Consider the following 27,999-nt stretch of genomic DNA (forward strand, 5'->3'; position numbering starts at 1 on the left):
CCAGATTTTGCAAACCCCAGGGCCAAGTTGCCGAGTGGACACTTACCTTGCATCTTCCCTGATTATTTCACGCACTTCTGAACCTCTCCCCTTGAAACCCAGCCCAGCCTTTCCCCAGTCTGCGGCTGGCCAGATTATTTTGCTCCAAAAGCATAGCAGAGGATGGTTCCTTACTCGAGGAATGCAGGCCGTGGTTGTCAGCGCCGATGATGAAACGGGCTATTTCTGCTCTGGGACATCAGCAGGCCACCGTCGCTGGCTCCAAGACACACACTATCATGTTCTTAGCATTTCTTGAGAGAAATGCTTTCCTTCCCACCTTGAGACATTTTTATTTGAATCTGGGTTCTGGGGTAGCTTCAGAACTCATCCTGGACTAGAGCTGGAAGCGTGGTGAGGGTCCAGCTAATCGGCAAACAATTTTCACTCCCCAAGTTATCTATTACTCGTGGCTGATCTGGATGTAAAAATAGCCTCTGAGGCTGCTTGTTTAATCTGACTGTTACTTGACACCACACGGGTGTTGCAGAGCAGCGGACTGTGTGCCTCTTCCCCACCAAGTTTCCCCAGGCCAGTCTCTGCTTGGGTAAGCTTCTGGGCCTTCTGCGTCTGGCAGCTTCTGGCCACTGATTTTGCTCAAGTGGGTAACTCGGTGTGACACGCAGGCAGTCTGGGTTTTGAATCCTCTTTCCTCTCCTCTCTGGGCAGCCTGGCTAAAGGGGAAGACGTTGGGGCAACTAGGCAGAGCCGGATACCCTCCAGAACCCGGGAAGGTCTGTGAAGCCGGCAGCGGGGACGCACGTGGAGGAGGAAGGTACTGTCTGCACACTTGCTCGCTCCTTGGCTCAGTCCAGGGAGTCTCAAGCTGACAGGAGACGGGGTGTCTGCTCTGGGGCCCGGGGGGAGCTGTAAGTGTTGAGGTGTGTAGGATGGCGTCTACGGGGTAAGAGCACACCAAGGGCTTGGGCCGTCGGGGCTGAGTGTGCTCTGTGTAACATAAGACTTAGAGTGTGTATGTGTGACTTTGTCCCGGCTCCCACGTGGCAGGGTGAACATGTCTGATCCTTGCATTGCTGCATGGGACCGGGTTTTAGAGCAGAGTTGAAGGAGACGGCTCCTTTGTCACTCCCAGCTACAACAGAAAGAGGCACTGGCTGTGGGGCACTTTCTGGCCTTCTGACTTAAGGGCTTTGAAAGCCCGTGGAACTCCAACACAAAGCCCTCAGCGGACTGCCTGTCCTCATGCACCCCAGGGAGCCCAACCAGACTCCCTACAGTCAGGCTTGTCCAGTGGAAAGCCATCCTTTTTTCCCCCCTGATGGAGAAGAATTGGTAAGTGATGAGAACACTTTTGAATATAAAAATATGAGAATTTAATAGAATTAAGAAATATTATTTAGCCTTTAAAATGCCTCCCCAAATACAGGAATCGTCTGTGCATGTTAAACGGGGCGTCTGCTTTGCCAGCATTTGGAAACAGTGGTGATTGAATGCCCCGTGACTGGGAGCCTGGATTTGTAAATAAAGCTTTGTCGGCACCCTGCCCAGTAGATTCATTTGCATACAGCCAGGCAGCTTTTACACACCTGCCCAGACCGTGCAGCGAGAAAAACTGAAATCAACTGTGTGATCTTTTACAGAAAAAGGTTGCTGACTGCCCAGCAGTCCTCCCAGAGCTAAGTAGAATTCTAATCTACGTACACCCACAAGGGCAATTCAGTTCAAATCCAGTCTAAACCCTGGGGCTCACCCGAAAACAAACCAAACCAAAAAGACAAGCACGTAGGAAGTTTGAGGCATGAAGGTAGGGGAAGGGGCCGGTTGGGTTGGAAGAGGAATGACAGAGGGTAACAGAGGTAGAAGAAATCAAAGGATAAAAAATAAAAACAAATTCAGAAAGAATAAAGAAAGGCTTGGGAGGAGGATGGTCGGCCTGTTCGTCAGTTCAGGGTCACACCGGAAGTGTTCAGTTTTGCCCTGTGGGTCTGAGGTTTCCTTAGCCTTAGAGTAACCAGTCACGTGGAGTATCTGTGTAGTCAGTTGACCAGAGTGGATTATGCTTATTGGGGAGTTTATAAATAGTCATCTCGGGTGACCCAAGTCCAACCTGTGTCTGTCCCTGGATGGATCTGTGGGCTGAGAACAAGTGTGCCTAGTTTTTTTTTTTTTTTTTTTTTTTTTTTTGGTCATCAGAAGCTGGAAGGGATGGGGCAAATGCTCACATTAAAGAGGAAGGGGGTGATGGGATGCTGGACCATTGAGACAGGGACCAGGAAACCCAGGCAGAGGGAGCTGTGAGGAAGTAACAGGAGCAGAGGCAGCCTTGTGGCCTCAGAGGAAGAGTCCATCTCTCTGGCTGGCTCCCTCTGCAAGCGTCTGAGCTCCCTGCCTCTCTGCTCTTGACCCTGACTAACAGGGGGAAGCCCCACGTTCTAAAATAGCTTACTCCTCCAGCCGCAGGCAATCTCAGTAACTGAGCACTGCCCATGACACCAAGGCCTTGCTTCTTGCCTCTTGGGGTTTTTATCTGCCCAGAGTGACTGAAGGGATATTGGAGGGGCTTTAAGGGATGTCCCTGGGGGAAGGTGCACAGGGTTGGCATTCACCAGTAAGATCCAAGCAGGTTAGAGTGCCTAGGCCTTGTTTCCATTGGTGGATTTAACCACATTTCACCAAGTCTAGCCGATCCACATCCTTGTAATTCCACGAAGGTTTTCGATTCTTTTTTGTGTTTAAGCACAGGCTGGTCTTGAACTCTCCATCATCTGTCTCTGTATCCAAAGTGCCAAGTTCTGAGGGTACAGGAGTGTGCCGCCATACCCTGCTCATCTAAGATTTCAGTTAGGTAAGAAAGCTCTGAGTGCCTCTTGGCCTCTGCTTGTTTCCCAGGACCCTATCCGACACGAGCTGGCGGGGATGGCTGGAGGGGAAGCCAAAGGATCAATGGAGGTCAGGGCTCGGGACCCAACAGGGAACCTGTGGAGTGCACGCCGGTGCTGAGGCACATCACACGATGTATAAGCCACGGGGTCTGTGTGGAGCACAGCTGCAGTTGGGGCTAGTGCAGCGTGAGTAACACACTGCCTTCTGGAGTCAGGGGAAGGTGGAGCATGTTCTTGGCTTGAGGACCAGCCTCAAGTGGCAGTTGGAGCTGAGGTGGGGCGAAACACACCCTGATCTGGGCCTGTGTAAGCTGACCTTAGAGGAATCTGACAGCAGAAGAGTTTGGAGAACCCAACAAGTATCAGTGACTTCTCTAAGGACTTGGGAGACTGTTCTCACCCAGCTGTCCAAGGCCTAGCTCAGACAGGATGTGAACAGAGGGTACCCAGGAAGGGTCCCAAATAACAGTTCCCAGAGCTCATACTCAGCTTCAGTGGGAGCCCCAGGCTCTTCTCAGCCCCAGACAGTCCGTTTTTTTCTTTGAGAGGGCCCTTTCTTCAGGAACTGTCCAGCTAGATGGAGAGACAGATAGGGCCTCAGCCATTTCCCATTTTAAAGCCTTTGCCCAAAGGAAGGAAGGGGTACTGGGATTCAGTAAAAGCATCTAGGAGCAGGGTTTCTGAGGCAGCTCAGATCCTCCTCCAGTCTCTCTTTCCCGACTGGAAGCTGCTTTCACATCCAGTAATGCTAAGCCCCACCTTTGAGGAGCAGGTGACATTGGAGCAGCCCCTTGGCTGTGTCTGAGACTACCAGGTCACACGCAGCATTGTGTTTTGGGGATCAAAACCTGGGCCTTGGCAGCTCTAACAAGCTAGGCTTGGCCACCTGTCCTCAATAGGGCAACTAGAGAGACAAGTGCAGAAATTTAGTCCATGTGACCATACTAGAAAGAGGAACACAGAGACCCAGTGAGCCCCAAAGCCATCTTTGGGGAGTCCTGATGTGAAGTTTAAGTTTAAACATTATGTGCATGCCCCACTAACTCAGTCAGGAGAGCAAGAGACTCCTACATCTAAAGCTAAGGATGAAAACCATTGATCATTATTGTCTAGCTCTGTCCGCTAAGGCAGTCTAAGTTGTCATACCCGTGAACACTCCCTGAGAGACCAGGCCTCAACCCTTCCCTTCCACTAGCATGAGATTTCTGGGGAAACTTCAACTCCCTAGAGACCTTTGTTTCATTATTCTGATAGCCGAAGAAAGAGCAGAGGTGTCTTTCTCTTTAGAATATCTTCGCTCATCAGCTCACCCCTGTCCACAGTCTGGCCTTGTCTGATTCTCACAGGAGGAAGGGCCCAGAAGCTCCAGAACTTGGAGGCCGAAGTCAAAGACTATACCCCATCCTCGTTCCCACACCACGGCCTCCGTGGCTAGCTACATACTCCCTGTAGACAAGGCCATAGCATGTCTGGGTTTATGGTTGAGGTCTCCCAGCACGAAAAGTATTGGGAACTCCTTCGTAGATGCAGACATTGAGGCTTAGAGAGATTAAGTAACTTGCCCAAGCATGGCAGCTAAGGAAGGACAGAGCAATCAGGCCAGAGAAGGAGGTTGCCTCAAGACCAGGGAAGCTTCGGGAGGTCTGGTCAGCCCTAAGCCAATGGAGGAGCTCTTTGTCACTGCCATCTCCCTTTGTGTTGGGGAAAGGCAAAGCCCTCCCAGTGACCAATGACTGATGGCAGGCCTTAATTAGCCAAGTTGCCCGGCAGTGATGACCATGCCATCTCCGCTTCACAGACCCGAGAATCTACCTCATCTTCACAGTAACCACACGAGGCAGGCGTGTTTCATGTGTCACATAGAAAGAAACTGCGGCATGAAGAATGGTTTATGTATTTATTTGTCTTTGTAATTTGTTGAGGGTCACACACAGCTAGTTCAGCCAGGATCCAAGGCCAAGGAAGTATGGTTTCCATCCATGCTCCTCCTTTTGGATTATACTGCCCCTGTCTGGAGATTATCAGTGTTGGGAGCACCATTGAGTGGACACCTACTACATGCTTTGTAGATACGAGCTCCTCTGACACACTTGGCCTTCTGCGGGTGGATGTGATTGCTACCACTGAATAGGAAATCTCTTCCTGGCGCTGTCTGTTCCAAGACCCCAGGGTCCCCGTCTTAGTCTACTCAGGATGCCATCAGAAAAATACACAAATGGCTTAAAATAACACAGTTCTGGCAGCTGTGAAGTTTGAGTTCAAAGCACCAAGCCTGCCCAAGAACCAAGTCCTCACATGTAGTACCTTCCTGCTGTAGAGCAAGGAAGCAGTAGGGTACTTCTATAAAAAACGCCAATCCCATTTACAGAGATCCGCCCACATGACCTACTCACCTCCTACACCCTGATCCATGGTGAGACACTCGAACTTGAGATGCACATGCAGGCCATGGTTGTGTCCGTGGTAAGAATTCCCATGAATCCTCACTCCATGGAAGGCCATCCTTGTTCTTGCAGTTTCCCCCAAGTCTACCCGTGGTCTTCCAGTTTCCCCGTTCTCCTCACGACCTCCCAGTGATCTAACAATCACTGCAGCTGGCCGGGCAGAGGTTTGGAGTGGAGAGGTGAAGCAGACGGGTAACTTGTCAAGTTCTGCCAGGGCTGGGAGATGGAGGCACAGACAGAGCTTTGGGTCAGCATCTTCCCCTCTACTTCCTGGTCACGGCCTTCAGGGAGTTCAACCAACCTCTCCGGGCCTCAATTTCTCCATGTCAAAATTGTTGACACCGAACCTAACCTAACCTTCCCATTGGAAATCCAAGCCAGGTCACATATGTAAAGTGTGTGGTGAGGTCAGGAGCTAAATGGACAAGTTCAAGGACAGATGGCCTGGAAGTGCTCCCTTGGAGTGCTGGTGCTCAGTGAGCATCCTGGGGTAAGGGTGGTCAATGGCGGCAGGTGCTCAGTGAGCATCCTGGGGTAAGGGTGGTCAATGGCGGCAGGTGCTCAGTGAGCATCCTGGGGTAAGGGTGGTCAATGGCGGCAGGTGCTCAGTGAGCATCCTGGGGTAAGGGTGGTCAATGGCGGCAGGTGCTCAGGGAGCATCCTGGGGTAAGGGGGTCAATGGCGGCTGGCTCTCTCACCTGTACTTCCCTGCTGTGTCACCCAGCCCAAGGGTACCATTTTCTGGGTAAAGCAATTGTTCTCCAGAAGGGTATGGAGGACTGCCTGACTCCCCTTCGCTTCCCTGAAGAGGCACTGCCTGAGCTGGCTTTTCTGTCCAACCTGGAACACTCCAGGTTCTTTCATGGGTCCCACCCCACCTTGTCTGGCTGCTGTCTGGGGGGCTGGAGGGAGGATGGTTGGTGAGTAGTAGCCATTTCCCAATACGGCCACATGCCTCTCCTGAGGGATCATCCCCATTTGCATATGGCTGTGCTGGGGAATGGCACCTGCATGAACGAGGTTCTGGGGTGTGGGACCCCTCTGTACAACCTCTACAGAGTCACAAGTACTTCCCGTGAGCGCCAGGATGCTGGGGCTGCCAGCAAGCCAGCACCAAATAAGGATTAGAGTTTGTCCGAAACAGCAGTTTGTCCGAAATCCGTTGCATTCTGAAACTGTAATCCAGTAGCGTTGCTGTCTGTATGGGATGCCAGAGGGCTTCAGGGTCATCGCATGCCATAGTTTCAAGTCTGGAGGGTACTTGCAGGGAACAGAAGGACATCCTGTGCCCAGAGGTCCTAAAATCAGCTCTAGGAGACTCAAGTGTGAAACCCAGAACATGGAGCTAAGAGGGGCACTTGGGAAAGGAACTTGGCCTAAGTGGGCATCCCCAAAGCTGCTGAATATGTCCACATGCAGGAGCCTCTGCCTCAGCAATACCAGGTCCAAACCCCATACTGCCAGGTGCTAAGACCTAGACTCCGCATTCCTTCTCCATAAATAAGAGGGGTTCCTGCCTTGTGCTGTTGTTGTATTAAATGACAATAAATATTGGTGATATTAGGCCACAAAGTGTTAATCGTATGCTAGGGAACGTATCATCCATTCATTGCATTGACAAGTGAGTACCTTGTCCCTGTCCTGGCACATTTACTGTGGGGACTGTGAGTACACAAACCCGTCTGTAGACTGACTACCAGCCAGAGGAAGCCAGCTCCTTCCCAGTGAATCGTGTCTGACCCTGTCAGTTATGGGGCTCAGAACTCGGGTTTCTAGTCCTCGCTCCTATGAAAATCCCTATAAACAGGGTTGGTATGGACTGTTGTACGGTGGCAGCTGAGAGACATGTCCAGAATAACCCTGTCATAGAACCGGGCTTCCAGCTCTTCCTGTGGCCAAGAACTGCAGCTCCTTCTAACGCCAATTCCTGAACTTTCTGAGTCCGGGGCAGGATGCCTGTGGAGAAGGAGAAGGGGAAGTGTAGAAGAGTGTGGAATGAATACATTAGCAGAGCTGGAAACCACCCCCAGGGGACTTTGGCTGTGTCTGCAGTGGCAGGAGTCTGCTAGGGACGCCTCCACAACACCCATCCTGGGAGAAGCCCAAGACTCTGTGGCAGGGCTTCTCAACCGCCCTCATGCCGCGACCCTCTAATACGGTACCTCACGCTGTGGTGACGCCCCACCATGAAATTATGTCATTGCTACTTCAAAACTCTGATTTTGCTACTGTTGTGAATCACAATGCAAAAGTTTTCTGTGTTTTCTGATGGTCTTAGGCGACGCCTGTGAAAGGGTCATCTGGCACCAAAGGGGCCGCGACGCACAGGTTGAGAACGGCTGCTCTAAGGCTTGCCGTCTCTTGATCACAGTTACGCTTGCATAGCATGGGATCTTGGTGTGAGCCCAGGTCTTATGCAGAGGCCTGCACTCCTGGAGCCCGCGTGTCTTAGAAGCTGTGTGGCCCTCCCCTGCTGGCTTCCCTGGCATCACGCATGGCCCTGCAGTTTGGGTGAGTGGCAAGGTGATCGGGTCCTCTTGAGAAAGCACTGGTCACAGAAGGTCCAGAAGCCTTTCGGCCCCACCCCTGGTTTTAGCACCACCGCTCTTGTGAAGGTTGACAGCACCACTGGGTCTGAAGGGAGTGGCCGTCCCTCAGGCTCGGCATCTGCATCTGCAGAGAAGTCTGGGGGTGCACTGCGGATACACTGGCAATGCCAGTCATGAGCCCCTCCTTCCCCCAGTGCGGGAAGAGTACAGAGACTCTGCTCTAGCCAAGTCTACTAGGCACTCGGAGGAGTAATGTCCGCTGCTGCCCTGTCTGGGGTGGGCAAGAGCAGCGTGAAGACAGCAGCTGCTAGCTGGAGGGCAAGCTTTTGCATACGAGATTTTTCGCTCAAAAGCAAGCACAGCTGGAGCCTGTTGGGATTCAGAAGTATTTCAGGGTCCCCTGCACCTTGCAAAGTCTGCTGTGCACACCTGGTCCCAACTCTACCTCGGGGACATCAGGCTGGCATCAGAAAATGAGCCAATGCATACACCCTAGAGGGCCGGTTGATAAACACCGTTAGGCCTGCCATAGTCACCATGGTCGTCGGGGATCCAGGGCAGGATCTGTAAGGGGACAGGCTGCTGGAAACCCCTCAAGTCCAGCCTAGTGCTCCCTTCTTTCCCCCTAACTTCTCATCTCTCTTGAAGCTGGATCCTTCCTTGGGTCTGTGATGCCCAGAACCAGTGTCTGCAATGTCTGCATAGACTCAGCCTCGGGACCAGGCAATGATCAGGAGTTTCTGGGAAACTGGCCCCCTTCATGGGCGATGTGGTGAGCGGAAGAGTCAAACTTCGGCTAAGCCAGCGCCGCCATTGGGACCTGATGCAAACACTACATCTTCCAGGGCAGGGGAGAGCGGCTCTGTACTCCACCCGGGGCCGTTTGAGAGCGCTTGGCTTTCCCTACCAGTCTCCTAGTTTAAGGACTACTCAAACCAGGCCTTGATTACTGTAGTTAGTCTGATTTTGTTGTGATAAACACCACAATGAAAAACAACTTAGGGAGGAAAGGGACTGTTTCGTCTCACAACTCTCAGGTCACAGTCTATCGCTGTGGGAAATCGGAGCGTGAATTCACGGTAGGAACCTGGAGGCTGGAACTGAAGCATAGAGGGATTCTGCTTAATAGCTTGTTCAGCCTACTACCTTATGCAACTCGGGACCACCTTAATGGCTGTTCAGCCTACTACCTTATACAACGTGGGACCACCTCCGAGGGGTGGCACTTCCCACGCTCCCACTGAAATCATTATTCAAGTCAGTCTGATGGAGGCATTTTCTTAACTGAGGTTTCCTCCTCCCAGACAACTCAAATGTGTGTTTAGTTGACAAAAACAAAACAAAAAAACCAAAAAACAACCAACCAGCACATTTAACAAGTGTCTGCTCCAGGGAGCCAAAATGGCTAACCCAGGTGTACAAAGACTCTTCTACAATCAAAGCTGTGTTTTTAACACATGTAAGTGACAACCCCAGAGAGAGAGAGAGAGAGAGAGAGAGAGAGAGAGAGAGAGAGAGAGCCTGAGAGACAGAGACCAGTCTAATCCATCTGAAGGGAAAGCAACCCTCCCAAGATTCCCTGTTTCACAGGGAAAGGACCCTGATCTCAGATCAGCCCTGCGCAGACGTCGTCTCCAGCACCAGTTATGGGGCACAGAGCACGTCTCAACCAGCACGAATGGGATGGATGCGTGGGAAAGCTTGAAGTCCCATTCATGGCTTCTCTCAGCAGAGCCTAAGCCTCTGCTTTTCAAAGGTTGAAAGGGATGACAAGGACACAGCCATTGTGACGTTAGGCTGATAGTGGAGGAGAAGCACCATGACTCCAGAGAGAAAGACCCCAAGGCTAAAGACAAGGTATTAGTCAGCTCCGGAACTCAGGAGCCTTACAAGGGACAAGCAGGAACCCCGGAAGCCTCCGTAAGATGGAGAGGCAGCCCACCCTAAGGAGGCCTATCAGTGACTTGGTGAATACACGAGATGCCCTAGACCTCCCACCCTGTGAGCACCCTGCTTGCCCACCCAAAGTGGAGCCTACCCCAAAGAAGCTGTTTGGTCCTTTTATCAGTCTCTGCTACAGACTGGATGCTTGCGTCCCCAGAGTTTGTATGTTAAAACCCCAATTCCCTATGGGCTAGTATTCAGAGGCAGGTCTGCAAGAGATAATTTAGTTAGGAGGGTAGAGTCCATATGGGTACCCTTAAAAGAGACCATAGCAACCTTCTCACCCCCACCCCCACCCTTGTGTGTTTAGACGTGGTGAGAGGATACCCATTCAAAAACCAGGAATGGAACCTTCCCAGACGACATGTCTTCCAGTACCCTGAACCTGAACTTCCCTTAAAGCACCCACGTGTTGCTCCCACCAGAACAGCCAAGCCAACTAAGACAGTCCCCTCCAAGCATGTAGAACATAGACAAAGACCTCTGAAGAAGTAGGGCTGTCGAGCATCCCACAGAGACTCCAAGAGACTGGCTGAAGGCTGAGCAGATAGTCGTGGCCCAGAATGCAGGCCCAGGATGGAATGGCGGAAGCTGTGCATTCATTTTTGGCTGGAATGAGAGAGGCTTCTGGGCCGGACACAGACGAGGGAACTGCCACAGTTGACTTCTCTAAATGGCTCCTTGTGGAGTGTGTGACTGGATACCTCCAAAACAGCCCAGCAAGAGGCATCAATTCCAATTTCCTAGGGCCTTCTGGGTGTGATAAAGTCAACCTGTCATCTCTTCTCTCTTCCTGCTTCCCCTTACTCAGAACGGAAAACACCATTCAATTAAGGCGATTACATCCTCCCCAAGATGTTGGGCTTGAAAACCACACCACAGGCAAGTGGTCAGACTGGTGGTAGGACAGACCCCAGAGGCCTCCTGTGGTAAGCGGCAAGCAGCAAGCCTGGGGAACAGACGATAGCAGCTCCAATGGAGTCAGCCCCAGCCCCAGCTGGACAGAGAGTACCGCACCAGTGACCCATAGCACGAGCCTTCTCCAGACAAACAGAAGGACCCGTGTCCCCAGCCCTACCAGAAGTTCTATTCCTGTGGCTTCCACAAAAAGAAAAATAAAAAGCTGAGAATGTCAGGAAAGTGAGATGAACACCCCATCCCACCCCCATTCTCCACCCACGCCTTCAGTTCTTCCGTGAGTCCTACCTATCCCAGGAGCCCAGAGTATCAGGAAAGTCCCAGGATACATCCAATCCTCAAGAGCCTGGGCCGCATGTTCTGAGGTCTGTACCGTAGAAAACACAGAGGAGTCCAGTGCTGTCTGGAGCTGAATCCCAGCCTGAATTCGTCCTTTTCTTTACATGCTGTGCTATTCTTAGCTCTGTTCTGCACCTCCCCGATCCTTCTTTCTCCACCTAAAAAGTGGTGACAAGGTCTACTCAAGCCTCCTCAAAACAGTTGTAAGAATCAGACAAGATAATGGGTGCCAAAGAGAGCCAAGACCCACATGGCAGGACTGGGCCATGTCGTCTCTGGGTCATTAGGACTGACGTCCACTGGTTCCTCTGAGTGTCATCCACTTTGGGAGCTAAGAGCTGTAAGACCCCAAGTTGCCAGACTGAAAAAACAAGAGGTCAGTGGAATTTGAATTTCAGAATAACTTTTGTTAGAACTATTTCCCACACGGATATACTTACACTTTAGAAGGAGTTTACCAACGGAAAGAAATTCGCATTTCGCCAGTCATACCGTGCATTCAATTCGCTCATTCCGCATTGCTCATCACCTGAGCATGTCAGACTCCCCGCTATGCACTCCCTCGTCCCCATCCCCACTGCTGTGTGTGGACCTCAGGGTCACGTGGCCTGGGTGCCCAGCCTAGCTCTATCTCTCACCAGCTGGAAGACACAGAATGTCTGTGTTGCCTCACTGAGGCTGTCTAATCTCAGAAGTGATGCTGATAATTCCTATCAGCGATGAAGGCCCAAGCTGGGATCCCACCCCAGAGTCACCCATCAGGGCTCCGACTGATGGGAAGGACAGTGGTGCTCTGCGTTGTGGGGATAAAAGAGTGGCTAGCTACATGTGGAGCTTCTGGGACTCAAGGTTGACACACTCAAGTCTGGCCACCTCTTGGGTTCCCCATCTGGGATTCAGGGAGATCAGGGCACACCACAGATCTGGGCTGTGTGGCACTCTCAGCCCTGAGTTAGCAGCTGGCCTGATCCCTTAAGGACATAGGGAGAGCATGAGGTGTCTGAGCTCTTAGCCTGCCCCCTATCTGTGTACCACACACTCCGGTACACTTGTCACCACATCCTTGTGGCCCCAGCCATGCTCCCCACCACAGCAGCTGACAGCTTTTGCACAAGGCGAGCAGGCCCTGGGCCTAGGGAAGAGGGAATGTAGGCAAATTGGACTCACTCCAAAGATCTCAAAATACAGCTGGAGGGGCAGATTCACACAGAAAATATAGAATAAAGCAGTCAGTGTGTTAAAGAAACAGAATGGATCCTACAAGGAGTAGGTCAGATGGGGATATGTCAGGCAGTGTGGCCAGGGACAAAGAGAGACATGCTCTGCAGAGGGACACGCACTCAGAGGAACCCACCCCAGACATGTGTTGTCTGTAGATTCCTCAGCCTGTGGGTGGCAGGCCAGGGCAGGCAGAGGCACATAGGAGGGAAGTCACACTTGTCCTTCCAGAGTGTGCAAGGGAGGAGGCAGGAGGCCACAAGCCCGTCTTCAGAACGCAGTGGTACGGTGACAACTCACCTTGAGACAAGATGAAGAGCATCCCATAATTAAGGTGCACTGTGCCCGCAGAGAGGATCTTGGCGCTCAGCTCCGGAGAAGGCTGGTCCAGAGCATGCTTGTTTGATACATTCTTTTTCAGAGACAACCCGCCAGAAGGAAAAGACAAACTACACCCTTGAATGCGCTTCTCACCATCTAGGCTTGGTACATTGCACACCCGTCTCCATGTTGGCCAGGGGTGTGTCAGCAATGTGCCTGTTTTCCCATTGTGTGGAATGTTTCAGGGTTGGCTGTGCCATGCAGGGCAGATGTCCCACCATCTTATCTGTATCGCTGGATGACTGTGACGTGTATTCAGAGGGAGCTGCCAGACACTGGCTACGCCAAGGACATCAAAGCTACCCCCAGCTTGGAGCACTGGAAGCAGAGAGTAGGTGAGATCAGGGGTTTCTTCTAACTCAGTCCTGACCTACACATTGTGAATGGGTGCCTGGAACCCAATCAGCCTGTGACTGACCTCTAGGAATAACACAGTTAATGTTCTGTCTTTGGCCACAAATAAACTTTGTGCATTTGGAGGCTTGAAGTGAAAACAAACAAACAAACGCTTGGATTAAAAATCCTCTATTCTGGAACCCGTGGGACTTTGGAGATTTTCAGCATTATCAGTGAGTCACTGAGAGAGATCCATGCAAGTGGATTGGCAGTGTACACAGAGTCGTGGTGGGAGCGGAAACCTGCTGGCTTGCTCAGCGGACGGCCCGTGCAGTTGATGTCAGGGTGACGGCTGGGGAAGCCAGACAGAGGCAGCAGTGGTGAAGCGCACAGACGGACAGGACAGACACAAGTTAAACAGCGGGGCACGAGAGGCAGCAGCTGCATAGTGCTGTGACAGAGACACACAGAGCCTGTCTCAGCTGTGGGTAGCGTGGGGCATGACACTGACTTGTTGAAGGGATACTGGGCTCTGAGGCACGTGCATCAGGCACCAGAAGAAAAGAAAGTAATTCAAAGCCCTTGGGGTAGAGCATCACATGGTGTGGGGAAGCTGAGGAAGGGCGGGGCTGGGTGGAGAGTCCAGCCTGAGAATCCCTGGAAACTTGGTAGCTCCTGAGGCTTCTATCGGACTTGATCCCTAGAAGCTGGGTGGAGTGGAGGATTATTGTTTTCTCCTGCAGTCACCCACAAGAGCCATGATAGCACCTGGAGCCCGGTAGCAGCATGGGGACAGATAAGGGCAAATGGGGGAAGATCTCTGAAAGGAATCTCAGGGGTTGAGGAACCAGCGCAGTGGGTAAGGGAGAATCTGAGTTCACATTCCCAGAACCCACGGAAGATGAGGTGTGGTTCTAGTGTGCCTACATTGCTGTAGGGAAAGTAACGACATGATAATCCCCAGGAGTTCCGGGACTGACCAGTCTGGCACACACAGAACAAGCAGCCAACAAGAGACCCCTTCAAACGAGGCAGGAAGTGAGAACGGACGGACTCCTAGGGTTGTCCTCCCTTGTCACCGTATGAGCTCTGTGGCAAGCACACAACCTGCTCTCACACACCTAAATCTACACACTCACACCACACACCCACACCCACACACACACACTCACACCCACACACACACACACTCACACACACACACTCACACACACACGCACACACACACCACACACACACACACGCACACACACACCACACACACACACACGCGCACACACACACCACACACACACTCACACCCACACACACACGCACACACACACACGCACACACACGCACGCGCGCACACACACACACGCACACACACACTCACACCCACACACACGCACACACACACTCACACCCACACACACACACGCACACACACACACACACACGCACGCACGAATCTCAAGGCTAAGAAATGGAGGGGATGAGGAACTCAGGAAGAAGGAGAGAAGGAGGTTGCCTGTGTTCTGTGTTTCTGAGCTTTAGTGGGATCCCCAGAGACAGCCGTGGCTACAGACATCCGCTGGGTGCTTTGGAAACATGTGAGTTTGGAAGCAGGGAGAAGACACAAGCATGGAGCTGAATGTCGGGTGGCTGGAGACTTGGGCTGCAGCTGCTCAACCTGGCCTGGACACAGTCTTGGTATGCAGATACTCAGGTGTGAGTCAAGTCACAGTTACCAAACGTTCAGCGTCATAGCCAGTGTCCCAACAAGCCAAGCTCAGCCACCCGTCCTCAATAAGCCAATCAAGGGAACCACATCAGTAGTGAAAAAAAGAAGAAAATGGAGTTGTATTCAATGTAGCATGTTGGGAAGAGTGACAAAGAAATCCAGCAACTTCCCCAAGTCCATCTTAGGGGGTCGTGACATGAAGGTAGGCTTTCAGCACAAAGCAAGAGACATGCATGACTGAACAGTGTGGCCAGGTGTGACCCTACTTGTCATCACTTTAGCTCCAAGTTTCTCCTGCAAGTCCATTTGACAAGTGACAAAATCTATCTCCACGAGACAAGCTTCTCCTATGGCTGACCCCAAGCTCTTAGCCATTTCCTCTTCCTCCAGGAGACTCCTGGGCAAACTTGGGGTCCATTCTTTCAATAGTCTGATAGCCATAGAGGGGAGCATGTATCTCCTTAGAATATATTCATCCATGCCAGACAGGTGTGTTACAGCCTATGTCCAGAGGTCAATAGTCTTAATTGTAGCTAGAAGTTCAGAGAAGCAGTCCCAGTCCCTTGGAAGATTCATCCAGGAGCAATGGAGAAGATCCAAAGGCAAAGCAAGAGGCTTAGGCACTCCTGGAGAAGACGATATGCAGGAATCGTGCAGGAAAACAGAGCCGCTTCAGAAGGTCAGAGACTCGTGGGGTACCCCACCCTGCCCTGGTTACATGTCCACTTACGTTGCTCATGCATTGGTCAGTGCCTACCCTAAGGGCGGTTTCCAACATGGCTCAGTCCTGCACAAAGTGTCCTGTCAGCTAAGCCGTGTGACAGAGGACTCAGGAGCCTAGCTGCATAGGAGTGAGCAAGGTGTTGCCAAGGTGACCAGTGGAGACCGTCCCAGCAGCAATGGCAACGACTCTATGAGGCAAGTGGATAGGGGGAGGGCGTGGGCACAGAGTGGCAGGTCCTCAACATCCTCAAAATAAATGCCACCATGTCCTTCTCACCTAGGCGGTGTCTGCGGGTGGCACCAGTGGCCCTGGTGCCCATTCCTGTGGTGTGTCAGGAGAGCCTCTGGAGGTGGGACGCCTCTTACTTGGTGATGCAAACTAGTCGATCTAAACTTTTCTGACGACCCTGAGGCCTAAAGTCAGGGCCTTTTGTCGCCAGACTTTCTCTCGTCTTGCTCCTCCAACCGTGTGTGTGTGTGTGTGTGTGTGTGTGTGTGTGTGTGTGTGTGTGTGTGCGAGCGCGCCTTGCTTTGCCTTGGGTGGGAGTGTAAGTCATGACAAAGATTCTCAGTTGGAGTCATTGCCTCATCACTGTTGACATGCCCAGCATACAGACACATAAGACCCTCTTCCCAGGCTCAAGGAGCCTTCGAGCTTGTGAGAGAAAGAATCAATCGTCAATTTGTAGAACATATGGGCCCTGATATCTGATCTGCCACAGCGCAGTGTGCTCTGGGAAAAGTAATGGCAGCATGCTGTGGGGACAGGAGGGAGACCCATCAAAGCCAGCTGGGGAGGCGGGATGGGCCTCGCCGTATGGCAGCAGCCACAAATCTCCTCTCGGAGTCTCTAAAGAAACACGCTCCCAAATCTGAGTTATTGTGATTATTAATAATATTAATAAACCAGCTTAGGCTAGATTAATATCCAGGAGCTACAATCTGGAGAAGGTCTGGAGGAAGCCCCAAGGGTCTGTCTTTAAGATTTGCGTAGTGGCTTTATTTTAATTAGTTTACCTTCATCCTGAGCTCTCTGGAAACCCTCCTGGGCAGCTTTGGGGTTCTTTTAGCTGTCAAAATAGATACTCACACTTCCTGCCAACAATAACTCGAGCACCACAGCTGTCTGCTGAGTGGACTTGAACTGCCAATTCCACGTCCCTTTACCGCAAAAACTAAGGTACTGATTTAGTTAGGAAGGGGCCCTTGCTCAGACTTTACTAGGAAAGGAAAAGTTTGTCTCTGGTCTATTCCTGTTAGAAATCCCTCCCACCAGCTTACCAGGGGTACCGAGAGATTCCCTGGACCACCATCAAATTCATGAGTATTAGGAAGGACATAAATTAACTTTGTGTTGGCTTTTACAAAAAGTGTGTACACTTGCATTTCAGTGCACTGAAGTATGAATTTAGAAAAGGAGATTGTCAGCCAGCTACTTTACAAACTGTGCTATTGACATTGGAGGACAGATTTTCTATTGAAGACTGCAACCAGTTTCACTGAAAACATGTTTTCCTCTTCATTATAGATGGGCAGTGATGACGCCAAGTCTCAGCATCAAAGAATGTTTGAAAAACACAGGTCCTAAAAGGCAGACTCCCCCAGCCCCCACTGCCACAACAGGTAGGTGTGTAAGTCAGCTCTCCATTGCTGCAACTCCGGAGATGGTCACACAAGAAGGGAAAGGTCTGCTTTGGTGCACCTGAGTGGACAAACACAGTGGGCCCCAGAGGTTTAGCTTGTAGGGAGGAGGGTATCGTGGGGAAGTTACTGGTAGAGGCGGATGCTCATGGCAGCCTGTAAGAACTGGGGAAGAGCCCCCGCCTCTGTGAGTCCCTAACATCTCCCAGTCGTTCCATGCTGGGGACTAAGCCTTCCAGAGGATCTCAGGGGGACACCCCAGACCCTAACCAGAGCCCAGTAGAACCAACTGGAAATCCAGTATTCAGAACTACTTTCTGTAATTGATGAGCCAAAGGAACTACTGGGGATGGCCAGGGCGAGGCTAATGTTATGACCATTCCATTTGACTTCAGGTATCATACAGAACTGAAGAAACTACCTGAATGAAGCTAATGTTATGGCCATTCCATTTGACTCCAGGTATCATACAGAACTGAAGAAACTACCTGAATGAAGCTAATGTTATGACCATTCCATTTGACTCCAGGTATCATACAGAACTGAAGAAACGACCTGAATGAAGCTGGCAAGCAGAAGTCATGTGGCTATTTTCTGACCATCAGTGAGCATCTCTCCCTGTCTGTTTGGAACCACACGGAACCCAAGATCAGGTAGGGTTACATGCTAGCCACGGAAGCAGAACCTGCAATCCCAGCACTTAATGTGTCAAGGCAGGAGGTTCATGGTCACCCTGGGCTATATGAGACCCAGTCTCAAAAAATCAGAGTAAGGCTCTCAGTGTGGAGGCTGAGGTTCATGGAGAGTGCCTGGAGCATTTTCCCTTGCACATCTTAGCACCTGAGCAGCTACAGGAGAAATTACGATGGATGCTTGTCTGTCCCCAGAGGAGCTCAGCAGTCACCTTGACTGTACCGTCAAACCCAAGGGCATCATGCTAAGTGAAATAACTCAGGAACAAAAGGACAAATGCTGTGAGCCTACAAAGTAGAACTGAGGGCTGGGAGTCCAGCTGGGTGGCAGAGCACTGGCCTAGCCTGGTGAAACCCCTGCCTTTGAATACCCAGCACCACAAAAAGTAAACCGCTCTTGGCCTAATAAAAAGGCGGCGGATTCCTGCAATCCCAGCATTCAGGTGGATGTGGCGGGGGGGCGGGAGAGAGATGAGCGCAAAGCTGGTGTTTAACGGACAGTGTCCCTTTATAACTCAACCATGCTGGAGAGTGACGGGGTTGCACAGCCACGTGTGTATTAGAAATGGTTGAGATGGCAAACTTCGTCTGTTTTCCGGGAGAGGCTTTCTCTGTCTTCGCTCTCTAGAACTAGCTCTGTAGACCAGGCTGGCCTCGAACTCACAGAGCTACCCCTGCCTCTGCCTCTGCCCCCCAAGTATGGGTTAAAGGCGTGCATCACCGCCGCCCAACTAAAAAGTGGACCTTCTATTGTGTATGTTTCACCACAGTTTATAAAGAAGAGAATGCAATCAATGGTCTAATGGAGGAGCGGGCAGGATAAGGGAGAGCCAGGGATCGTGGACTCAGAAAAAAATAAACGGAAGCCAGTCTCCTGGCAGCGGTGGGAAGCCATGCTTTTGGAGCCCAGGGAGGAGCCAGAGTTACAGAGGGCATCAGTGCTGTCAGAACTCCTGCAGGGGTGAGGCAGGAGGGAGGAGTGTCTTCTGGGTGGGATTCTGAGACCAGCGGCAACCCTGCGCTCCTAAGCTCCATGCAGTATAGCACGTGGACAGGAAACAGGGAAGAGACTAAGCAGGAGCATGCCATTGGGAGGTCAGGGACGTGACCCACCTGAGCTTCTGCTGCCTGATTCCTCGGGCTCTCCAGAACAGAAGCAATAGGGCTCCAAGTGATAGAAACACAAGCTGAGAGCTACCCCCAGCACGTCTTGAAGCACAGCATGGTTTACTGTGGGCGCTGTGCTCCATGGGGCAGCTCTAGGCCTTCCTTATTCACCTTAACAAGAAAAAAACCGAAACTTTGGAGGTTGACGAGATGGTTCAGGAGGTAAAGGTGCTTGCCACCAAGCCTGACCGACAACCTGAGTTTTATCCCCATACCCAGGTGACACAAGGAAAGAAAAGACTACTGAAAGTTTGTTCTCGAGTCCCCACACATTCCCGGTGGCACCTATACGCTTACACACACACACACACACACACACACACACACACACACACACACACACACACACACGCACGCACATTAATTAACTAATTCATTAGAATAGAAACGTTGAATTATTTGTCATCACCTTCTCATTACCCGTCTTTTTTTTTTTGTTTGTTTGTTTTGTTTTGTTTTGTTTTACGGGACAGGGTTTCTCTGTGTTATTCATTACCCATCTTTAGCCCAGCCCTGGTGCCTATCCTTCTGCCCTCTCTTTCAAGGAAGGGGTTTAACTTTCAGATCCCTCATGTAAGTGCCATCACGTCCCATTTATTCTTCTGTGGCTGATTCATCACACTCAGCACGATGCCCTCCAGATTCATCAGTGTCACTAACAACGGACTCTCCTTTGTTTTTAAGCGCAAGCGACATTCTGCTGTGTGCCCGTCACATTTCCTCTATCTATTCGTCCACCGGTGCAGATCTAGGCAGCTTCCCTGTTTAGGCTGTTGGCAGTAGCGCTGCCAAGAACATCAGAGAGCAGTCTCTCTGCAGGGTCTGGCTGCCTTGCGTTGGTTACATGCACGTGGCTGGGTTGAGGAATTTTTATAATAGTGATTGTAATGGTTATAGTGCTTGTAATGACTAATTTACATTTTAATGTACTTATTTTATGCATATGGGTGTTTTGCCTGGTGCCTGCAGAGGTCAGAAGAGGGGCATCAGATCCCCAGAATTTGGAGTTACAGGCAGTTGTGTTCATTGTTAGTGCAACCTATATTCTTAACCACTGAGCCATCTCTCCAGACCCTGACTTACACTTTTAACAACAGTGTGCGTGTACTTTCCTTCTTTCCATCAAAATTTCCCCTTTTTTAATTTAAATTAGAAACAAGCTTGTTTTACATGTCAATCCCAGTTCCCTTTCCCTCCCCTGCCCCCCATCAACTCCCTATCCCATCCCCTTTCTGCTCCCCAGGGAGGGTGAGACCTTCCATGGGGGATCTTCAAAGTCTGTCATATCATTTGGAGCAATCCTAGACCTCCTCCCTCCCCCCCCCCCCGTGTGTCTAGGTTGAGAGAGTATCTCTCTGTGTGAAGTGAGCTCCCAAAGTCCATTCATGTACTAGGGATAAATACTGATCCACTACCAGAGGCCCCATAGATTAACCAGACCTCCAAACTGACATCTATGTTCAGGGGGTCTGGATCAGTCCCCATGCTGGTTTCCCAGCTATCAGTCTGGGGTCCATGAGCTCCCCCTTGTTCAGGTCAGCTGTTTCTGTGGATTTCTCCAGCCTGGTCTTGATCCCTTTGCTCATTACTCCTCCCTCTCTGCAACTGGATTCCAGGAGTTCATCCCAGTGTCTGCATCTGCTTCCATCAGCTACTGGATGAAGGCTCTCAGGAGACCTTGTCCCTTTCCCCTTCTCCAGGGGACCATATATGTCTCTCTTAGGGTCTTCCTTGTTTCCTGTCTTCTCTAGAGGTGAAGATCGTAGGCTAGTAATCCTTTGTTCTATCTCTAAAAATCTATATATAAGTAAGTACATACCATGTTTGCTTTTTGTGACTGGGTTACCTCACTCAGGATCCATCACAGTTTTTTACATTTTGTTTGAGTACTGTGTGTGTGTTGGTATGCTAATGTGATGGTTTGAGTATAGTGGTCATAGGGTAACTAGTGAGAGTCCATTCTCTCCTTTCACCATATGGGCCCTGGGGACCAAACTCAGGTTGCCAGCCTTGTCAACATGTCATTTTACCTGCTGAACCATCTCCCCACAACACCCTATTGTTTCTGTTGGTTTGTTTTTTAGTAGGTAACCTAACAAACCTGGTTTCTCACTATAGTCTTAATTTGTACTTCCCAGACAGTTAGTGATATTGAACACCTGCTCTTATACCTGGTCACTATTTGAATGACTTCTTTTAAAGAAATACCTATGTAATTACTTTCCTTTTGTTCATTTATTTTTTTTTTGTAAGACAGAATCTCTCTACATAGCCCAGGATGTCCTAGAACTGACTATGTAGACCAGGCTGGCCTTGAACTCACAGAGATATGCCTGCCTCTGCCTCCCAAGCCCTGGGATTAAAAATGTGGACCATCTTTCCCAATTTTTAAATTTAGTTCTTTGGTTTCATTTTTTAGGGTGTTGAGGTTTGGGATTTTGCTATTTAGTTATAGGCATTCCTTACCTATTTTAGATGCTGAGATACACAGCTGCCTTTTTATTTTGTTGGTTATTTCCTCTGTAGTCACCCTCAGTCATGTTAGCCTTTGCTAACTGTCACTTCAACCATATTTCTCTTAAGACCTTGAACTGACTAGAGAGCATTCACTTGCATTACACAAGATAATCTACTTTGCCCAAAGTCTACTGATTTTAGTGCTCTTCACATCTAAGAAATGTTGTCATGGCTGCTTCTAGACTAGTGACCATGGTTAGCCATGTTAACTCAGGAAATTAACCACACACAGACACTATTGACCACTTAGGACTCGGGTGTGACTTGCGTAGACTGACTAAGCTGGGTATCCTATTCACACCATGTTCTTCTTCCTTTTACAGAGAGAAAAAAAACCCTCACTTTGCAACTGCAACTGGTCAACTCCAAGATCTACCTTGTGACAGGCGGGTCTCTCTGACCTCTGGCCAGAATCTCATCAAAAGACACCAAACCGCTGGCGGGGACAGTCCTGCCAAAGCGAACAGACTATGCAGGGAAACAAGAAGTGCACAGATGGGTTCAGCGACACCTCCAGCATCGGAAGCGTGCTGGACGACGCAGACAGGGAGGTGAGCAGCCTCACAGACCGCGCGTTCCGGAGTTTGTGCATCTCAGAGGCCTTCCACGACTCTGACCCGACTCTGTCCCCAGATATCACCAGCCAGGGGTTTGGGGCTTTTCATCAGGAAACAGTGAGCCACACCAACAGGAAAAGTGGGATTTGGAGCCAGCTTCCATCTCAAAGCACAGAGCATTCTGGCTGGGCGGCCACCTTCCAACAGCAACCCAAATATGTTCAGGGGGAGGAAAAGTACCCCAAAAACAGTCCCCCGACGACACCAGCCCAGAGGAGACTGGAGGTGCCCATTTCTGGTCTGAGGAGCAGCAGCAAGCCCGTCTCCAAGGTCTCATCACTGATCAGATCCTTTGACAGGACAGAGAGTCAACCTGGTGACAGCCGGCCTCCTCCCAGCAAGCCCCCGGCTCTCAAAAATCCCCCCAAGTTTGCACCTCCCCCAGAAGGTGGTGTCAACTTCTGCTTTGATTCTGCCTTTCTGACGGTGAGGAGGGTTCCTGCTGAAGCCTCCAACACCCATCCGAGCAGCCACCAGCCTGGCAGGGTTCCTGGAGAACGAGAGTCTCCCAAGAACCCAGAAGTAGCCTGCCACAGCTCAGACAGCCGCCTCAGGACGCCCGACCGTGGGACTGACTCATTTGAGCCAAGGTTTCCCTCTCCCCCCCTCAAGCCAGCCCAAGCTGAGCCGGGAAGAGGCAAGGAGTGGGCTCCCAGGGGGACTTTCCTGCACAGTGAAAACAGTGCTTTTGAATCATGGGCTAGCCACCAACCAAAGCTCCCAGAGAGAAAGGACATTGCTGAGACAATCCCAGAAAGCAAAGCTCCCAAACACTACGAGGACATGCCCTTGCCAAAGGAGCCCCACCCTTCTGAGTCCAAAGTCTCCCCCTGCCAAGGCCCGGCTAACTGTGCCCAGGAAGAGACCAGGTCAGTGTCTGGTCCTCAATCCACATCTGGGGCCTGGGGAGCCAGGGCTCCAGGATCCCAGGTGTTCCCTGTGGAGGGAAATGCTTCACAGATTGACCCTCAGACGAATCGGAGCCAGCCCCCCTGGAGGAAGCCAAAAACTGGCAAAGGAGGAACAGATGGCCCACATGATACTTTGGAAGACAAGAAACAGCCCAACAGGAGAGGCCTACCTCTGTATTCAAAGCTCAACCCTCAGGGTCAACTTCCAGAAAATGGTGTTTTGGACATGCCAGAGGACCCCAATGGCCATTACAGCCCCCCCTTTAATATCAGTAAACTCCTCACCCCAATTATACCCACCAAGCATGTCCTGGAATCTTCAGACACGCAGCCAGTGGAGATCAGCCCATCTCCTCCAGGACAGCTAAATGGATACCAAGAGAAGGAGGCCAGGGAAGCTCAGTCTCAGGAGAGCTACAAGTCCAAAGCACCCAGCCTGCTGTTCAACCTCAAGGACGTTAGGAAGCGTGTCAAGAGTACATACAGTCCCTTGCCTCTCTTAAAAAGCTTTGATGAGAAAACCAGAGGTAACCCTGACGGCAAGCAAGAGCCTGTAAACAACGGGGTCACCCTTCCCAATGGGCTTGAAGGAAACCCCGCCGAGCTTTTGAAGGAGATGCCAGCCGATGCCCCCAGCATCGTGCACAGCAGTACCCAGAGGGATCCTGTTATCAACTCCAGTGAGTCCTTTACCGACAGCCACCCGGCCCTTGGTTCAGCCAGCTCCAAAGCCCACTTCAGCGTCAATGGGGAGGCTGCAGACAGGAGCCCTAACGAGAAGGAAGATGCCAGTGGAGTGTCAGAGCAGGGTCCTTCCCAGTCCGGCTGGCATCCAGACGCCAGGGAACACCTTCCCCGGAAACATCTCTCCCTGAAACTCCGCAACAAGGAGTCTGAAACAGGACAGGCTACAGAGAAAACGAAGCCTCGCCAGCTGGAGAATGGGCTCTCAAGATCCATCTCCCAGGAGACAGAGCCTGAGCAAGAAATGGGGCTCCAGAACCTACCCTTGAGCCAGAAGTTCTCCCCAGGGCCCCTTTCCCCTGAGGAGGAGGATGTGTTTTACAGTGACAGCCAATCTGATTTTACCCCGTGCCTCCAAACCAAGCCTAAATTCAGCACCAGCTCTTCAGACCAATCCTTTGCTTCTTTTGACGATCAGCAGAAGATGTGGTTTACAGAAGGCCCCCGGGAAGATAGGAAGAGTCGTGTGAGTGCAGGTGACGATCAAAAGGACGAGAAGGAGACCGTGATGGAGACAGATGAGCCACAGCAAAGGGCCTTAAGCAGTGGGCGCGCGGGTGTGGAAGGACTCGGACAGGAGGAGACACAAGGGACAGCTGAAGGCTGGCGGGGAAAGGCGTCCGTGGAGGAAGTCAATGTCAGAGGCTCTTGGGTGGGGGCTGATAAGGGTACAGCCCTCCCACATGGCAAGGACTTGTTTCCCTTGCCAGCCTCCGCCAACAAGCACAGACTGTTCCCAATTAAAGACAACACGCTCAGGGCCACCCCGGTGATAAAACCTATCATTTTGCCTCTCCTGAGGACGGTGTCCTCAGAGGACTCACTTAGTGGTGCACACAAAGAGAATGAATTACCAAGGCAACAGTGGGGCGAAGATGCTGGTGGCCTCTGTGCCTCAGAAAGCCAGGAAATGCGTAACAGCCCACTTTCCGGCAACGTGCCGGGCACACAGCAGACATGTGTGGTGTGCGAGGGCGGGGAAGAGGACCCGGCCCACGCTGCTGAAATTTCTCAGCAAGCCCGGAAGGGAAGTTTCTCTTTTCCACCACTGGTGGAAGAGGAGGGAGCGATGAAGCCACCCCCGGATATAAGAGGCGAAGCGCCCGCGCGTGGTAAGAGATCTGCAGACTCAGGGAAGCTGGCTGCCCCACAGCCCATTCCCACCATTGCTTTACCCCCGGATGACCTAGAAGACCCGCCCCCCTCCCTGCCACTCCCCACCTGTTGGGAAGAACAAGGTTTCCAAAGCCACTTTCTGTCTGCACCCAGAGCAGGACCTTCAGGAAGAAGGCTGGTCCCCAGTGAGGCAGCGACTTCCCCCAACCCCAGCTCTCTAGATGAGAGCAGCACATGCTCTCCTGTGGCCAGCAGTGTTTGGGAAGAAGCTTCCCAGGCTGCTGGGGAACAGTGGCTGCACCAAGAGCCTCCAGGCCCCAGCCCCTGGGCCAGCCCGGGCCGGGCCAGGCTCACCCGGAGGGAGGACATGACACACGGCCTCACATGGGAGGCCGAAGGCTCTGATCCCCAACTCGAGCGACTGGCAAATCTCAGGACCCTCTCTCCAAGAGGCACCTTGCTGGCAGACGCTGCGGAGAAACCGGAGCCCTCTGTGCCCCTGGAGAGGGCGGCAGCGGGGAAGCCCCCTGCAGTCCCGCCCAAGACTGAGAAGGCCCTGCGGCGGGCGAAGAAGCTGGCAAGCAAGAGGAGAAAGAGCGATCAGGCGCCCGAGAAGCACACCGAGGCCTGGGAAGTCAAGTCCTTCACGGAGGACACGCAGGGGACAGAGCCAGAGCGGAGGCCAGTGTCTCCGGGAAAGGGGCACCGGCCCAGGTTCCCTGCGGTCCGCTCCTTACCCCTGCCCACGCACCGCCACTCGGTGTCCTGCGGCTGGGAGCCCGCGGGGAGGCGGCCTTGGGGACTCCAGCCCCCCACGTCCCAACCTCCTTACCCCGCCACCCAGAAGGTGCTCCAGGATCCTCAGTCAGGGCAATACTTTGTCTTCGATGTACCCCTCCTAGTGAAAGTCAAGACTTTCTATGACCCCGAGACTGGCAAGTATGTCAAGGTCTCTGTCCCGTCCTCGGAGGAGGCCTCTGAGCCACCTGTGCAGGATGCCCTGGCTGCTCCCTACCTGCTGTACCCCGGCTTCCGGCCAGTGCCCGTAACATCCTTAATGCCTCTGCGTTGTTCCTCTCAGCTCGCGGCTCCGACCTTTCTCAGGCAGGGCCCAGGACACAGGCCACAGAGCTCCCAGGGCGCCAGACTGCAGCCTCGCCCTGAAAGTCTGGCTGAGTCCACCCAGCATGCCTCTGCCCAGAGGCCCCGTGGGCCTCCCCATAGCCCAGAGGAAGAGGGTGCAGAAGCTCCAAGCCTGAGCATCATCTCCACCGACGACCTAGAGGACTTTGCCACAGAGGGCGTTTCCTGAGAATTGCAGCAGACTGTCCCCCAATTCCCCCAAATCAGAAAAGCTTACAGTCACAGATCCTATCCAACAGTGCCTCTGTCCACACACACACACACACACACACACACACACACACACACACACACACACCTTCAACTCGTATTTAGCCATTTGAGTCCAAAAGGAAGTGGAGATCCCTGTGGGTTCCCTAGAGCCAAGACTCATCAGTCTCCTCCCATAGCCATTCCCTGTCCTTCTCTGATACCACAGTGGGGTGCATACGGCAGGGGTCATCAGTCATCCTAAGAGTTACTGGGCTCAGGGCACCCCCAAGGGTGGGCTTCCTCAGCAAGGTTCCCAGAAATGCTGAGTCCTGCGGTGGGCGGGAGGCACCCCACCTGGTGGACTCCACTACATCCAACCTGGGGTCAAGCGTAGCACGCACGTCGCAGAAGTTTTAGGTCCCTCAGGTGGCACTGGCTAGGGACAGACCCAGGGCAATCCTGCAGAAGTGATCGTCTGTACAGTGTTTTTTTTTCCTCACGGCGGGAATGTTGTCTCTGAAGACCTTCTGATAAAGCAAAGACTACCATTTAAAATGCGAAACAAGTTTGCCAGTGTGGTCCTGTCCCTGGACTCTTGTCTTTTTTCTGTGCCCTCTCTCAGCCCGGAGGTGAAGGGTCATGGACCCTGCAGCCCCTCCCCCACCCCCAGAGCTGCCAGGACCTCCTTCCTCCTGCAACGCCGCCTACTCAGTCCGGGCCTGCTGCTCTTTCAGGGGATGTAAATGAAGGTCTGAGTCCAGCAAAAGAGACCACCTGAGGAGACTAAGTCAGATTATCAGTGACCCAATCAGTACTGGCTCCTGTGTCCTGCACTCAAAACTCAGAGGATTCCTTAGTCCCCGGCCTCCTGGGATTTGGAACTTGATCTACAGAGGGATCTGGGGGTGGTGTGTGAGTCAGAGAGAAGCGCCCGCCCTCGGCAGGCAGCCAGGCCAAGGAGGAAGCCTGCCCAGGCTCCAGGGTTTCCATCTGGCCACCAGCGCTTAATTCCTATTCTGGGGATAGATGGGGATCAAGTCAGTCTCCTTTCGTGTTCAAAATATCAGCAGCTGTCAAGATTGTGTTCCCACATCCTGGGAGCATGGGAGGCACCAAGTCTTCCACTCTCCCCCCCCGCCCCCAACCCCGGTCTGGTCACAGGGTTGCCGTTCCCACCCTAGAGATGGGAGATGTGTGCACAGCTCATCGTGTCTGAAAACAGGCTCCGAGCCATACTCTGAGTCAGGATTTGAATTCAGGACTGTGCGTCTAATTATGTCCCTAGCACGTAAAGCCACACCTGGGTTTCATAGTGGAAATACCCCACAGACCTCTATTCCCTCCAAGCCACTTGATCTGGCTGCACTTGTCAGCCAGATGATAACCGGTCAGGAGTTCAAGTCACTTGTCCCACAAATATGGCTCCTCCAAGTCACTGACAAGAGACAAGGCAGGGGTTGTGTCCCTATGATGCTACCAAACCAACCCCAGGGTCCTCTCCGCTATCTGACTAGAATATGAAAAATCATCTCATCTTGAAAGTCTCGATGCCCCTAGAATAGAAATACCTAACGGAAGTTGAGCTCTGAGGCTCAATAGTTACCGTAGTTAGAGAAATGTTGTTCCCACAAGGGGAAATACCTGGGGCAGTTTGTTTGGGAAAGAAGTCTTGGAGGTAATATTGGCAGGGTCATAAACAGAGACAGAAAGCTCATCAGGAGGGTGTTTGGAGGTCAGGGTCAACTCTTCCTGGATGTAGCAGAGGACCTAGGCTTCACACAGATGGTGGCATCTACTCACAT

General features: G+C 51.9%; 1 protein-coding gene across 1 annotated transcript; it reads left to right on the forward strand.

The window, feature by feature from the left end:
- Positions 1-328: 328 nt before the first annotated feature.
- Positions 329-26,783, forward strand: CUNH10orf71 (chromosome unknown C10orf71 homolog). The gene is made up of 5 exons (XM_021231568.2): positions 329-586; positions 709-814; positions 16,986-17,080; positions 17,628-17,751; positions 21,798-26,783. The coding sequence occupies exon 5, from the start codon at positions 21,945-21,947 to the stop codon at positions 26,172-26,174; it is 4,230 nt and encodes a 1,409-aa protein (XP_021087227.1). The 5' UTR covers positions 329-586; positions 709-814; positions 16,986-17,080; positions 17,628-17,751; positions 21,798-21,944; the 3' UTR covers positions 26,175-26,783.
- Positions 26,784-27,999: the final 1,216 nt, after the last annotated feature.

Source organism: Mesocricetus auratus, unplaced genomic scaffold (assembly GCF_017639785.1).
Source record: "Mesocricetus auratus isolate SY011 unplaced genomic scaffold, BCM_Maur_2.0 Super-Scaffold_100006, whole genome shotgun sequence".
In the NCBI taxonomy this organism is placed as follows: Eukaryota; Metazoa; Chordata; class Mammalia; order Rodentia; family Cricetidae; genus Mesocricetus; species Mesocricetus auratus.